This window comes from Liolophura sinensis, chromosome 12 (assembly GCF_032854445.1).
Source record: "Liolophura sinensis isolate JHLJ2023 chromosome 12, CUHK_Ljap_v2, whole genome shotgun sequence".
Classification (NCBI taxonomy): Eukaryota; Metazoa; Mollusca; class Polyplacophora; order Chitonida; family Chitonidae; genus Liolophura; species Liolophura sinensis.
The window spans coordinates 5727704-5743785 of NC_088306.1; the positions used below are offsets into that span (position 1 = coordinate 5727704).

At 39.5% G+C, this 16082-nt stretch overlaps 1 protein-coding gene across 1 annotated transcript in view; it reads left to right on the top strand.

The window, feature by feature from the left end:
• Nucleotides 1-6480: 6480 nt before the first annotated feature.
• LOC135479382 (neuroligin-4, Y-linked-like) overlaps nucleotides 6481-16082 on the top strand; it is a 50661-nt gene continuing 41059 nt past the window's right edge. The window contains exon 1 of the mRNA XM_064759209.1: nucleotides 6481-6916. Coding sequence (XP_064615279.1) covers nucleotides 6481-6916 — 436 coding nt within the window. The remainder of the gene's footprint in view (nucleotides 6917-16082) is intronic.

Sequence of the window (16082 nt, forward strand, 5' to 3'; positions counted from 1 at the left end):
TAAGCTTTTTTTAGATGCAATTTTAAGTGTATTTCCTCATATGATAGCACGTTATCTTCTTTTTTTCTTTTAATTTCATGTAATTTTCAGTATTTTCTTGTTAGGATATTAATGGCGTTTCTTGTTAGGGACAATAATGGCGTTTCTGGTTAGGGCATTAATGGCGTGTTAGAACAGTACAGAAACTCCTGCATACAGATAAAGCTCAGTGTTTTTGACTTATGGGTTGCTCCTAACTGCGACCTAATTCAATAAACAAATATGTGAATACACCTGCGAATAAATCAATCAACGGCCGTCCAGACAAACCAAGTGTGACTGGCGTGACACGGCGGCTTTGAGGATATGGGTGAGAACATTTCATCGTGGGTGAGGATCCTGGGTTCAGAGTGAGGATAAGCGAACAGAGAAGAAAGCATCGGGAGTAATCTTCTTAGTACTACCGATCTTTGCAATCAGGCCAAATACCTTTGTATCCTTTGTTTTTTGACACTTCATTTGGTTCTAAAAATGGCTATCGATCTCAACTTTTCCACGCAAATAAAACAAAAACAAGTTTTTTCGCTTAAGCCCTCGAGGTGCGCGCTAGTTCCTGGCTGATCAAAGTCAATTGTGATTTAAATCAGTTTGTAGTAATTCATCAGGTACACATCAAGGTATGACGGTGCGTAGGAATCAATTAACGCCGCTTACCGCGTACACCTCGTGTAAATCCCCCGTTGGGTTATTACTAATGGTATGATGACGCTCTGCATCTATAGACTCAACCTATGAACTGGCCTTTTTGAGTATACTGGCTGTTAGGCAGAGTTACTTGTTCCTTTTTTGACATTATCGTAAAGCTATCTGGTTTTAGCAGGGATCTCCGATAGTTAGTGCGACTCTCAGGCATTAGCTCAATGATGTCGTTTGTTCGAATCCAACTCTCTCTTCTTCGACTTTCGCTATAAAACAGGCTTGCAGTGAGCGCTACAGTTTCATCCAATCATAAACTTGGGGCCTCAGTTGTTGTTCAGTTGGTTAGCGCGCTAGCGCAGCGTAATGACCAGGGAGCCTCTCACCAATGCGGTCGCTGTGAGTTCAAGTCCAGCTCATGCTGGCTTCCTCTCCGGCCGTACATGGGAAGCATGTGCATGTGGATGGTCGTGGGTTTCTCCCGGCTCTGCCCGGTTTCCTCCCACCATGATGCTGGCCACCGTCGTATAAGTGAAATATTCTTGAGTACGGCGTAAAACACCAATCAAATAAATAAATAAATAAATAAATCATAAACTTAGTGAACAAGCGCAAATTGGCAGAACATGCGGACATGCGACATGCAATATCAAGTCCAGATAATGGTGGCGCCCTCTCCGGTTGTGTGTTGGAAGGTCTTGCAGCAATCAGAGGATGGTCGCGTAGGTCCCCAGGTTCTATTTGTCTGCCTCCTACCATTATTCTGGCCGATGTCAAATAAGTGAAATGTTTTTGAGTACGAGGTAAAGCGCCAGTGAAAAAATAAAGGACCTGGTACGGTGAGGTGAGGGATGTATCACAGAGAGGTAAGAAAGTGCAAATTTCAAAACCCAGCACATTTTGTAAATGTCGAATTACAAGTATAAACTTGATCAAGGCACCCATGAAAATTATTTAGCCATAGAAGAGATGGTTACTTAGCAATAACCCACAAAAAACACACTCTCGATCAAAAAACGCCAATTTTTGGTTGAAGTGAGGCACTGTGCGAATTTGCTGTTGGTCGATGTTAACCAGAAAAAATACATTTACCGAAACTTTCATGTGTGTATTTCTACGTACCGCTAAAGTCCCGTTTTGGTTAACGTTTGCCTTTATATATAAAACACAAATTTGATCATGTGATGCGTTTTATCATAATTTGGGTGGTATTTCGGTAAGCAACCCATAGTCGGTGAGGCATTTGTCATAGTACAGTAAAATAACTATGTAACTATGGACTTAGAATCCTTTTTTTGTTGGGGGGGAGGGGAATACTTTTGTGTGAGTAGATAAGCCAACTTATATTAAATAAGTGATAACACTAATTTGAATCAATAATTATGATAATGTAATACGTAACATGTAGCAACAACGCCAAAATCATATGTGAATCCTTCTTGATAGTACATGTGGACGTCAATCGTTAACTTGTCCTGCTCTGTGTAATATGTACCGGAATTTCTATAAGGCTGAAAATCACATGTGTTATATATTTATTTATACCACTGATGTTTAACGGTGTGCTTATGAGCTTCTCAGAAAGTTGCATTTGTGGTACAGTGATATATCCCACTCTGCAGTGTCTAATACAGACAAATGTATGCCAGTGTGACAAACAGGTCAACCTATTTCAATGTATGGCCTGTAAGTAGTTAACATGGATAAAGATTCGTTTCATATTATGAAGATTTAAGAAGAGCACCTGTAACATATCAAGGAAAGAGGCGGAAAAAGGACTGAAAAAAGAAATGGCTGTACGAAAGTGTCAATAGCTGACACTCACAGCTATAGTCAGTTTCGCTTCCTGAGGTGGACAGTTTCTTGCACAAAGGCCCATTCCCCGCCTTACCATACCACGTTTTTTTATCCAAGGCGACCTGATTCATACTCTTTACAGCACATGCGTATCTCTCTACGCTCGCCTTACATCACTGACACCACTAGACAAGCTTGGCCTTTGGAGTCTGTGCCATGCTTGTGGGTTTCTGTTGGCTTAGCGTCACGACCTGTATCGTTGCGTGGCATTCTAATCATCATTCATCAATAAAACTATGTCTGGTGATCGTTAGAACCATGTGGAACATGCTCTGGATATTGAGAGTGCATGTGCATGAAATAATAATAGAAATAAAAGTTAGGACAGAGATTTTGTATCTTCTGATATCACTTCCTGCGTAATCGCCGTCACTCCATTGACCACTCCATTATTTCTGTACAAAAATTTACTAGTGGTGAAAGTCATGTAAAGCGAACGTTGTGAGCGACGCATGCGCTGTAAGGAGTATGGATAAGATTACGTACAAAATACAGTAATATGCCTGCGTACATGCTGCAGACACCAGTGCCTTACTCATTATTATGTCAGCTGGTCATTACACAAAATCTACCCGGTATCATAATAAGACAGAGAGACGCTTAATAGGCATTTAATGCTTTTAAACAATATTCTATCTGGGAACAGAAAGAGGTTGTTCCAAATTATAAGTTTATCATAGATCGTATGGCTTCACATGTTACCGATGCAGCTGTAAGCAATCAACATTCACTTCATGATTGTCAGCTGGATAAGTTGTAAGTATCATGATTACAATTGACTTTAGTCGATATCTAATATTTATTTATTTATTTATTTATTTATTTATTTATTTATTTATTTATTTATTTATTTATTTATTTATTTATTTATTTATTTATTTATTCCATTGGTGTTTTATGCCGTACCAAAGAATATTTCACTTATACGACGGAGGCCATCATTATGGTAGGACGAAACAAGGAAAATCCAGGGTGAAATTCAATATCTAATAGAACTGAAAGAAGAGGGTATAAAACTAATATGATCATACCCATGGACGACATAAATGTAAATATGTCAACATTATATAACTGTTAAATACATATGAAATCAATGCTCATTTTACAGAGCCGGAAAACTTTTGTCCCCTATATTAGAAACTTGCTTTCTAAATATCAGGTCACGTCACAGACTCAACGGCAGTTAAAGCCCTGCTGACATTATCAACAACAACTCGGTCAGCCATACTTTTGGGGACAGTGCGCAAGACTATAAATGTACTTCAACACCTTCCGCTCAGGAAGCCCTAACAGCAATTTCGTTATTATGGTGCAGTTTCTCCTTTGTATCACTGTTATATGGATATATGCAGGGATATGGTTCTTCCACGACATGTGAAACGAATTTCAGATATCTGAAATTGACGGTCCTCACATCAGCAAAAGCGTGTTATTTCATATATCTTACAATCGTTCTAAGATACCTAATTTGATTTGAAGATATCTGGAAATGGGTATTGTAACACATCTGGCGTTGCTTTACGATATTTCAAATAAAGCATCAATAGGCGGACAGATTAGACCTACAGTTATCTTCCGATCAACCAGGTCGTGAGTTCGACAAGCTGCGTTATCTCCATACCATATTTGACTGCATACAAATTCCCTGTTCGTTTCATTTTTTTTTAAATCATCCATTGAGGATAATATGTCGTTAAAGTTGACATGCATTGAAAAAAAAATCATAATTTGATTTATATTTGAAGGTTAAAATCATACCCTGAGCCTAAATGTTATTTTGGCCAAATGAGAGAGTCATTGAATATGATGGCTGCATAATTCAGAGGATGATTAGCTTAAAAGAAAAGATAGCAAATAATAGGCCAATAACTTGAGTTATGTAGGAAGAGAGGTGAAAACAAACATTTTTTCTGATCTGCTTGGTAACACTGTGAATCAACTTCTATAATAAGGAATCTAGTGAGGCCATGGCATGGGATTCCCCGCCTTAATGCAACCGGAAACGACATGTCGTAGCACTTGTATCTCACGCGCAAAATCGTTTAAAAGCAAACCAGAGTTCGGGTGACGTAAGCGGAAACAGTCGCGGACTCAGTTTGTACAAATTATTCCCTATTGATTGGATAAAACTAATAACATGGCTGCGCTTTCATTTGTCTCAATGTGTGTGCGTGATTTTGCTTACTTTGAACTGCAAAAATAAAGTATATTATTTCTAATCTTCTTGTTTATTACAAGCACTAAACGTTAACATCACACAAGAAATTGATACCTTAAGGGAATAACTCTATGCTTGTTCAAAGATCATGTGTCTCCCGAGTAATAAAGTGTTTGGAGGAAGGGGGAAGTCAGTTCGAACACTTATTATAAACTGTAAATTATTATATAGTAAATTGCCTATGATTCCAGACTTTTGCTTCAACCCGTATATTTGGTTTAACGTTGACTTTTCTTTTAAACCTCAAAACGAAAACAAAAGAGCACAAAAATGAATAATACTGTGACCTGCAGATTACTATCTTACTACTGTTATAAACAAAGCAACAGTTCAGGCTACCAATAATTTCTAAAAAAAAATAAAAATCCACACGACCTAAAAGGATGGGATAGGATATTATTTTTAGAGGCGGCTTAAATGAAAAATGAAATAACATAAGCTCTATTAACAAATAAAGTATAGCAATAACATAATATCAAATATTTTTTTCTTTCAGAAAAAGATTATTGAAGATTGTATTCCTGTTTAAAAATAATATAAATATATATTAAGTTTTGAAATGTACACACATGCGAACACACGCACACACATACACATATATATTCACTGTAAACTTAAAAATACATACACATTGCTATATTACATGTAATATATTAGATATAAAGTGTACGTTATTACAACATTATTCTGTACGTTTGTAGTAAAAAATTGAAATGTGCTCTTTCAAAGTCTACTTAGTACCTTGAACCCAAATTAAAAACAAAAATTCGACATATCTCTTTGTTATTTGACTAATCAGTTGAGATTCGATGCGCGTCAGCTCGCGCGCTGTGAGTTCGGATCGCGGTTGTGCCAATTTTGTGCAGGTTCTGCTTTAGACAGTCCAGTCTGGCTATGGGATTAGAAACGTTCGACTCTGGCTATGGGTTTAGAAAACGTTCGTCGGACAGTGGATGCTAATTAACTTGTACAGTTCCTTTCGGTCTTCGGAGTTTGGCGGGCGAAGTAAAAGCGAGTGTTCCCCATCTGTTGGATGGGTGCATCGATTGTTAGACACAGGGAAGGCTTACCCTGCCCGGATTACAATGAAGGGCAGTCTGCTGAATGAGGAGGGGGGTAGCCACCCGTCCCTGTGTCGTGCGACACGTCAGTAATTACTGGGGCCCCGAGATAAAACAATGCCTTACAGACGTAATTAGTGTATAAAATCGATGGGAAAGGAAACATCAGCATTGCCCTGGCCGGCGAGCGCGCGCCACGACAGCGGTGAAGGAACGCCGACGAAATTAAGTACAGTTATTGCCCGAACACATACCTTGAGTTCTGCTCGTGCCGCCAGTGAGCTTTTCGCTACAAGCCGACCGACATGTTCTGCAATCGTTCAACAACACTGCTATTATACTAGAGCATCTGCGGCCGACAGCTGGCCGCGCGATCCGTAGTGGGTAAAGTGGAGAAGAGAGCACTGAAGAAATTGTTACAGTGGAGTGAAAACAAGCGGAGACGTGCGATGATACTGCTGGTAATCGCGATGAGAAGATGGCAGAGTAGTGTCAGTGGGATGGCAGGGCCTGGTTCCTAGGCCAGACGCTATATCTTCCGTTATGGAGCCACAATTGCTTGTAGATTAGTAGATGTAATATACCTTTGGCTTTTTAAGGCACAACAGTGGGATTTAACCATATCAAAAGAAAAGTAGAAAAAAAAAAGCGAAACGAGTGAAGAAAAAAATGTGTCCTTGTAGGAAAGTGGTAGGTTTGGCGTTAGTTTGTGCGTCCGCTGTGTTGGCCACGTGCGCGGCGGCTGTGCGAGTGAAGCAGCTCAGTAACCGTCTTGTGGACACAAAATACGGCAGAATCCGTGGCATGTTTTGGGATTTCCAGGAGCCTAATATGCTGCCTGTGGAGGTGTATTACGGAATACAATACGGTTCTATCATGAAGGGCAGCCTGAGGTTCATGCCTCCTACAGGCCCCACGGAGACGTGGGACGGCAATCTGGTGGCCTTGAAGCAGAAACCCTCCTGTCCCCAGAAGGTGTTGGACGAGGTGGAGTTAGAGAGACTTCTACCCTTGTCCCTAGCTGAGGAAAGGGCGGCCTTTACAGAGTACAGTCGAGATCAGGACGAGGATTGCCTCAACCTTAACCTCTACATCCCTGTCAAAGGTAGGACCATTCTTAATTCACCTCTACATCCCTGTTATAGGTAGGATCATTTTTACTTCGTCTGCAATTCCCTGTCAAAGGTACGACCATTCTTAATTCACCTCTACATCCCTGTAAAAACTAGGACCATTCTCAATTCACCAGTGCATCCCTTTCAAAATTAGGACCATTCTCAATTCACCTGCATATCCCTGTCAAAGGTAGGACCACTCTCAGCTCACCTCTACACCCCTGTCAAAATTAGGATCATTCTCAATCCACCTGTGCATCCCTGTCAAAATTAGGGCCATTCTCAATTCACCTGTACATCCCTGTCAAAGGTAGGACCACTCTCAGCTCACCTCTACACCCCTGTCAAAATTATGACCATTCTCAATTCACCTGTACATCCCTGTCAAAGGTAGGACCACTCTCAGCTCACCTCTACACCCCTGTCAAAATTAGGGCCATTCTCAATTCACCTGTACATCCCTGTCAAATGTAGGACCACTCTTAGTTCTCCTCTACACCCCTGTCAAAATTAGGACCATTCTCAAATTGCCTGAACATCCCTCTCAAAGTTAAGACCATTATTAATTCACCTGTATATCCCTGCTAAAGGTAGGACAATCCTTGATTCTGTATTCCACCATTAGCAACAGGAGAGGCATTCTAAACTCTCCTCTACGTCCCTGTCAAAAGTGCGACCATTTTCAATTTACCACTACAGACTTGTAGGACCATTCTCAATTCACCTCTACATCCCTGTTAAAAGTAGGACTACAACCAATCCTCCACTAAACCTCTGCCAAAGGTAGGGCCATTCTCAGTTTATTTTTATGAAAAGACATTTAAATAAATAATGAGATGTAAAGCGGATTCTAGTGACAAGTATTGCTGGTACATACAACTCAGGACCCAAGACGAGCGACTTGCTAAGCTCTGTTTTGCCATTGTGTATTGATAAACTGATACCGTGTACACGTGACGGGGATTGCTTACATCAGTGTATTTTTATCATTTCCTGAACTGTATCAAAATAAACAAACCCAAATGCATGTGTGAACTACGAGCACCATAGGGATTTTTTTATTTATTTATTTCCTTGATGTTTTACAAGGTAGTCAAGGATATTTCACTTATACAGGGGCGGACTGCATTGTGGTGGTAGGAACCGGGCTGAGACCGGGGAATATCCACGACCTTCCGTAGGTTAGGCATTGTAAAATTTTCTTGACAGACTATTGCACATAATATAAGAACTTGACAAGAAATGGTTTTGTTTCCATTTATCCTTTAAGAAAACTATTGTTTTGGGATTTTTTTTACGAATATATTGATATGTATTGTATGCGAATGTACCGCAATCCCAAGCGTGTAATGTGAAAAAGCTATCCGCTTGCTCCATTGCTGGTAACACCTGGCATATGTAACAGTTGTAATGCAGGATAGCGAAAATCGCTATCGCTCACTGACTGCAGGGCCACGATTTATCTGTGTCGTTCTCGCACTGCTGTGACTACACGCACAAATACAGAACAGACCGGCACTTTTTGTGCTTTTATTGTTATTACATTGCTTTATATGCTTTGTTTGCCCGAAAGATAGCATTAATGGAATTTTTATGCGGACAGAATTACCACACATCTTAGAATCTCTGATGAAATGGATTGGTGGTAGTCATACTTTGTTGGAATCCCCACGCAACTGGAAATCTAAACTGTCCATATGTTGCCGCGCGGATGTGTTGATGCCAATCTCAGTGTGTTGTCAAAGCAGTGCCGGTTGCTGTGCTGCATATAAAAAACGATCACTCTCTACTCCAAAGTGGCTGTTCCAAAACAAAATGATTAAGAGTGTTTTGCACCTTGCCAAACATCTTGGTCTTTACTTCGTACTCAGTGTTTAGAACAGCCTGTTACTATGGAAGTTATAAATATCCATATTTAATAGCTGTACAGACATAATATTTTGCGACCCATTGGGATGTAATACTAATTAACTGGCGAATTCTTTGAAACAAAGCGCTTGTATTTGATTTCCGTCTAATGGCAAATATTTACTGCTGATTGCTAAATATCCGAAAAAAATGTGCATTACTGATTGGCCAGCTAAAAACCCATACACTCATCCAGTATGGCTGCACCCTTTTCTTATTCGACAATGTCAAAAGCTTCTGTCCAAACATTGTAATCATCGTTACTTTTTAACTTGTATATGTTCCTTAGTCTGCTAACAATATATTATTAATATTACAATCATCATAATAACTAAAACCTTTTGCACTTGATTACCATACCACTAGTAAATTAGTAATTTGCATACATTTGTAAGCATCTATTAACGATTACCACACAACGGAATAGTGATTAGTGATTACTAAACAACAACAAGGATTTATTATTGATTATGGTACAACTGTGTGGGGATTTTTATTGATTACTATAAGACAGCTTAGGGATTTATTATTGAATATAATACAACTGTGTAGGGCTTTTTTTTATTGATTACTATAAGACAGCGTAGGGATTTATTATTGAATATAATACAACTGTGTATGTTTTTTTTTTTTATTGATTACTATAAAACAGCTTAGGGACTTATTATTGAATATAATACAACTGTGTAGGGATTGTTTTATTAATTACTATAAGACAGCTTAGGGGTTTATTATTGAGTATAATACAACTAAGTGGGGATTTTTTTATTGATCACTATAAGTCAGCTTAGAGCTTTATAATTGATTGTGATACAACAGTGAAGGGATTTATTACTTATTACAATATAACAGCACAGGGATTTAATACTGATTACGATAAAACATTTTAAGGATTTTTGACTGATGGCGATCTAACAGTTTAAGCATTAACTACTAAAAGCGCTTCTGATTGCTGGAAGACGTCGCTCTGGCTACTGTTTGTAGGTAATAGGTAATAAACGGATGAAAAATGATGTATTTAGGAACTATGAAAATACCAGAAAAGAATCCTTTGTGGTACTGAAAACTGAGTGAGTTTGTATTTCAGCAAAACTGAACACTCTATGATGCAATTGCTCCCACTGAAACAGACAGCGTCAAGCACTAGTATCATTTTATGTCGTGATAAACAGCAGAAGACCTACACGTAGAGAGAACACCCATGCCATACAGGTCCTGCTGATCCTAAATTGTTAACCAAAAATCTCCTTCAAAAACTCTGGCCTTTAAAGTAGTCATAGATGACAAGCGGGCAGGAGGTTGCAAAAAGTTCACTTTAACAAAGCATTATACTTTCGTCTTCCCTTGTTGGAGCTTGTATGTTGAGTTGATTGAAATATTGCCAATTTATTGTCACCCACCTGTATGAGATGCCGTTTTTACTCTGTATATAATGGTTTAAAAATGATTTATAAAACTTTGAAGTTGAATTGTAAAGCTATGAAGTAGTTTTTTCAAAGCTTTCTTAATGGCGTTTAAGGTGTTGTCCTTCAGCATATACTTAAACAGTTCAAATATTCCATGACGTATAAATAATTTACTTAATTAGTTTAATGATTTTGTCTTCAACGTAACCTGTTTTAGATACGTAAGTTGGATAAAATACGAATACAAACGTCTTGGCCAAGAAGTCACCGGAAAAATATATGTGTGATCTACGGTCTAATTACATTGGCTTTTTAGATTGATTGACATTGGTGGGACGCTCCTGCGGTTAACTGGGATAAAAAAAACAGCCGATGTATTATTTCATGCTTGTAACTGTATAGGGAGAATGGAGTAGCACACGATTTTATTTATTTATTTATTTGAGTGTTTTTTTTATGCCATACTCAAAAATACTTCACTTATACGATGGCGGCCAGCATAATGGTGGGAGGAAACCGGCCAGAGCCCGGGGTAACCCACGGCCATCTGCTGGTTGCTGTAGGACCTTTCCACGAATAGCCACAGGCGAAGCCAGCATAAGCTGGACTTCAGGGTACAGCGGACCGCCTTGGTGGGAGGTTGTTGCGTCATGCGCCGCGCTGGCGTGCTAATCTCCTCGGCCACGGAGGCTACCCCCCACCCACCCCCCTCCCCCATGGCATTTTTAAAACTGTTTTAATTGCATATCATGCCTTGCTGTAGATTTATTTAATGTTATGTCTGATGAAATTGGGTAGTCATTGTGGTCCAGCGTTGGATGAATAGACGTTGAGAGTAGTATAGAGGGCCTCATGTGAGTGAGTGAGTGCTTGGGGGTTTACCGTCGTACTCAACAATTTTTCAGTCATATGACGACGAAGGAATGGGCCTCATGGTAGCGCGTGGCTATCAATACGTATCCCAAGCTACCACCACAAGGTTTTTGACTGCCCGGTATCGACATGAAGTCTTGTACCGAACAGCAGAAGTACTATACTGACACATTTTTGTACCTTTCCTGAGTAGCACTGCGCGGTTCACGTCAGTTCAATACCGTGCCCACATGGTGCTGTGTACATCTATGTGGGTTAAGTCGTAAATCGGTAAGAACAGATACCGGTATACATGTTGTGTATAAATCATAAAGGTGTCAATTTCCTCCCACCAAAATGCTGGCCCTATCGTATAAGTGAAATATTCCCGAGTACGACGTAAAGCACTGATCAGTACATAAATAGATCACACATGTAGTATATACTCGCACGATGATTATGCACTCAAAAAATAATCTGCTGAAGTTAACAGAATGTCCCTTGTGTGAGTGATGCTAGAAAGTATTCTGCTATTGCCGCAGATTATTCTGTTAAATATAACACACTTACTCTATAAAATCAAGGTAAATATTGTATTAGAGTAACAGAATACTGCGTTGAATATGACAGAAGATTGTCTTATAATAATAGAAAACATCCTAGCATCACTCAGACAACAGACTTTCTGTTAAAATTAACAGATTAATTTTTGAGTCTACGTACATGTAGCTCTATGTATTTACTTATTGATTTGATTTGGTGTTTTACGGCATACACAAGAACATTTCACTTACACGACAGCGACCAACATTATGGTCGAAGAAACCCGGCTGGCTCTATACACATGTATGTAGCCTATGTGTGGTCATGACAAGCTTGCGGATACGCGTATCGCCTGAGGGTGATATACGAGACACAAAAGAGAGTTTTATCCTTCTTGTCACAAAGTACCGTTATGTAGTCGTAATCAGAATAGAATTTAGTGTCGCCTTGTGGTGTAACGAACAATAAAAGGCGGTTACGTACGTATATAGAGAAATGGTAGATCTGAAGTTTCATTTTCTCATAATTTGCCCGCAGACTAACCCTATATTTGGTTGGTGGACGTAGATACATCGCACTACGAGTTCTTCATTTCATAGATACATGATTACGTAGGCAACTTTCAACCTAGCTGCGTTACTCCCAAATGGCTGTCTGTTTGGCGAAGGATTCACCGCGTTACGTCGACGGTTGAAGCCATTCTGATCTAGAAAATGTACAGTTTATAGTACCGGCCCATGTTCAAACAGGGTTCCAAACTAAATGTGGCATTGATGCCGTGTTTGAATGGAATGTCTGAATGCATTGCTTATCTTACGTTTCTAAAAACGATATTCTTGATGGGACGCGAGTAAACACAGTTGCTTTATATGTGATATGGCCATCTGCCCGTCAGAATGAAAGGGAAATGGGTTCGTGTTGGGGAGAGCACATCATTCATTCGGAATTATGACACATGAATGTCTATTTGTGAGTATTTCTATCACTCTAGTGGACTGTGGCATATCTGTATTCTAATATGTGATTGCTTTTTCTAAGCGCACATATCTATGTTGAATGAGCATGCCTGACGATAAGCCTATCGCTTATCCAATACTAGGTCACCACAATTACGGCAGTTCAGGAAGAAAGTCAATTGACCGCAGCTGTTTTTCAGAGCTTCTGTCCCACAGTGTAGAATTTCACCGCTGCTAAGAATCACCTAGTTTTCTACTGAATTCTACCTTATAGCCCGTTTTCTGTGAGGAGATGTTTTCGAATTCAGTCGCTGAAAATTTGGTTATAAACCAAAGGGAAATATGGGCCTACCCTTTGTGGGATCCAGATGATTATAAGTGGACTGTAGCCTTCGTATAAGTAGTCCCGAGTTATTTCACCAGGATATTGGTACTCAAACCGGCTCTTTGTCAGTCTACACAAAAACATAGTCCTGATATTAACACCCTTCCTATTTAATAATCTAAATGCACCCTGTTTTCCTCAGTGCTCTGTAAATGATGATGCCTCATTACATATGATGACGGAAGCGTAAAAAAATCTTGATTTACGATTTTTGTCAAACACGTTTAGATGGATTCCCTGTGATATATAAGCTGGGATCTGTGAATTATAGTGCGACACATTGTTGTATATAATTTGTATATATTAATATTTACGTCATTCAAACGCCAGATGAAGCGTTTCTATTTCCTGCTGGGTTGACAAGTGGAGATTTGGTTACATTTACTGACAATATAAATGGGCTTGTAAGAAATCGTCTAGCTGTGCCAATTATTTTCATTAGAACTTCCATCAATCAACACCTCACCAAGCTGCACTGCAAATGTTTTCACTGGAACCTAAAACTTTCCTGCTTTAAAATGAAAACAGAAGAGAATCTGTATTAATATAAATATAGCTTTTTTTTTAGCAACGACGTTATTGCCTTGTGACATGTCCCAAAACTTACATGTGTATCGTGTTGCCTCACTGGATCACCATTTTTCAGTGTTTACATATTTACAGTGTTGCCACAGTGGAGAAGCATTTGCAATGCTGACATATTTACAGTGTTGCCACAGTGGAGAAGCATTTTCAATGCTGACATATTTACAGTGTTGCCACAGTGGAGAAGCATTTTCAAGGCTGACATATTTACAGTGTTGCCATAGTGGAGAAGCATTTTCAAGGCTGACATATTTACAGTGTTGCCACAGTGGAGAAGCATTTTCAAGGCTGACATATTTACAGTGCTGCCTTACTTGAGAACCATTTTCAATGCTGACATATTTACAGTGCTGCCTTACTTGAGAACTATTTTCAAGGCTGACATATGTACAGTTTTGCCGTACGCAGAACTATTTTCAATGCTGGCCTATTTACAGTGCGGCCTTACTGGATAACCTTTTTGCCATGATGACATATTTACAGTGCTGCCTTACTGGAGAACCTTTTTGCAATGCTGACATATTTTCAGTGCTGCCTTACTGGAGAACCATTCTCAGTACTGGCCTATTTACAGTCCTGCCTTACTGGAGAACCGTTTTGCAATGCTGACATATTTACAGTCCTGCCTTGCTGGAGAACCATTTTCAATGCTGGCCTATTTACAGTGCTGCCTAACTGGAGAAACGTTTTGCAATGCTGACATATTTACAGTGCTACCTTGTTGGAGAACCATTTTCAATGCTGGCCTATTAATAGTGCTGAATCATTATGGAGGCTTTGTAGCAATTTTTGTGTTTTTATTTATTGCCGTAAATTTTGTTGAATGTTGTATGAATATTGTATTTCGAGTGAATTACACTGGTGTTGCTTATTCGTGAAGAAAGCGGGACAGAGTCAGAAGAAAGTCGTATAAAGTGGCCTAAAGCGATACGGTATAAAGTGGCCTGAACCGATACGGTGTAAAGTGGCCTGAACCGAAACGGTATAAAGTGGTCTGAACCGATACTGTATAAAGTTTATTGAACTGATACAGTATAAAGTGGCCTGAACCGAAACGGTATAAAGTGGCCTGAACAGATACGGTATAAAGTGGTCTGAACCGATACGGTATAAAAAGGTCTGAACCTATCCGGTATAAAGTGACCTGAACCGATATGGTATGGAGTGGCCTGAACCGTTACGGTATAAAGTGGTCTGAACCGATACGATATAAAAAGGTCTGAACCTATGCGGTATAAAGTGACCTGAACCGATACGGTATGAAGTGGTCTGAACCAATATGGTATAAAGCGACCTGAACCGATACTGTATAAACTTTTCTGAAACGATACAGTATAAAGTGGTCTAAAGAGATACGGTATAAAGTGGCCTGAATCGATAGGGTGTAAAGTGGCCTGAACCGAAACGGTATAAAGTGGTCTGAACCGATACTGTATAAAGTTTTCTGAACTGATACAGTATAAAGTGGCCTGAACCTATACGGTATAAAGTGGCCTGAACCGATACGGTATAACGTTGTCTAAACCGATTCGGTGTGAAGTGGTCTGAACCGATACGGTATAAAGTGACCTGAACCGATATGGAATGAAGTGGCCTGAACCGATACGGTATAAAAAGGTCTGAACCTATGCGGTATAAAGTGACCTGAACCGATACGGTATGAAGTGGTCTGAACCGATATGGTATAAAGCGACCTGAACCGATACAGTATAAACTTTTCTGAAACGATACAGTATAAAGTGGTCTAAAGAGATACGGTATAAAGTGGCCTGAACCGATACGGTACAAAGTTTTCTGAACTGATACAGTATAAAGTGGCCTGAACCGATACAATATAACATGGTCTGAACCTATACGGTATAAAGTGGCCTGAACTGATACAGTATAAAGTTTTCTGAATCAATACTGTATAAACTGGCCTGAACCGATACGGTATAAACTGGGCTGAACGGATAAGGTATGAAGTTTTCTGAACCGATATGGTGTATAGTGGCTTGAACCGATACGGTATAAAGTGGTGGGAATCACTATGACTATTCCACGTACAAAATGAAAGTATGATAAAATTCCAGAGGAAGGTTCAAGAACAATATGTTTAGATTACGCCTGTGAATTGTTAAGTGAAGCGTTTTTAAAAAACGTTACTTTTGATTTGGTAAGGGATATATGAGCCGACAACAGTAATGAACTACAGTATGCCTTATGTTGTGGGAAACAAAATCCACGGGGATCTGTCTCTGGATTGTAAGAATCATGTTTACCGTTATATCAGAAGGTAGTTCGGAAACGTAATATCCACGTGCTAGAACTTGCAAAGGTCAGAATATACAAGACACCCTGCTCTGTGAAAAAGAAAAATCGAGTTGCTTTTGTGCTCAATTCAGTTCCCTTTGGTGCATCGCGAATTGACAGACTTCCGTATGTTTAAGTAGAGTAGTTTCTTTACGACTAAATCCGAAATGAAAACCGGAATAATACATGAAATGGAAATGGTCTGGTATATTCAGGGGCGGTCTGCATG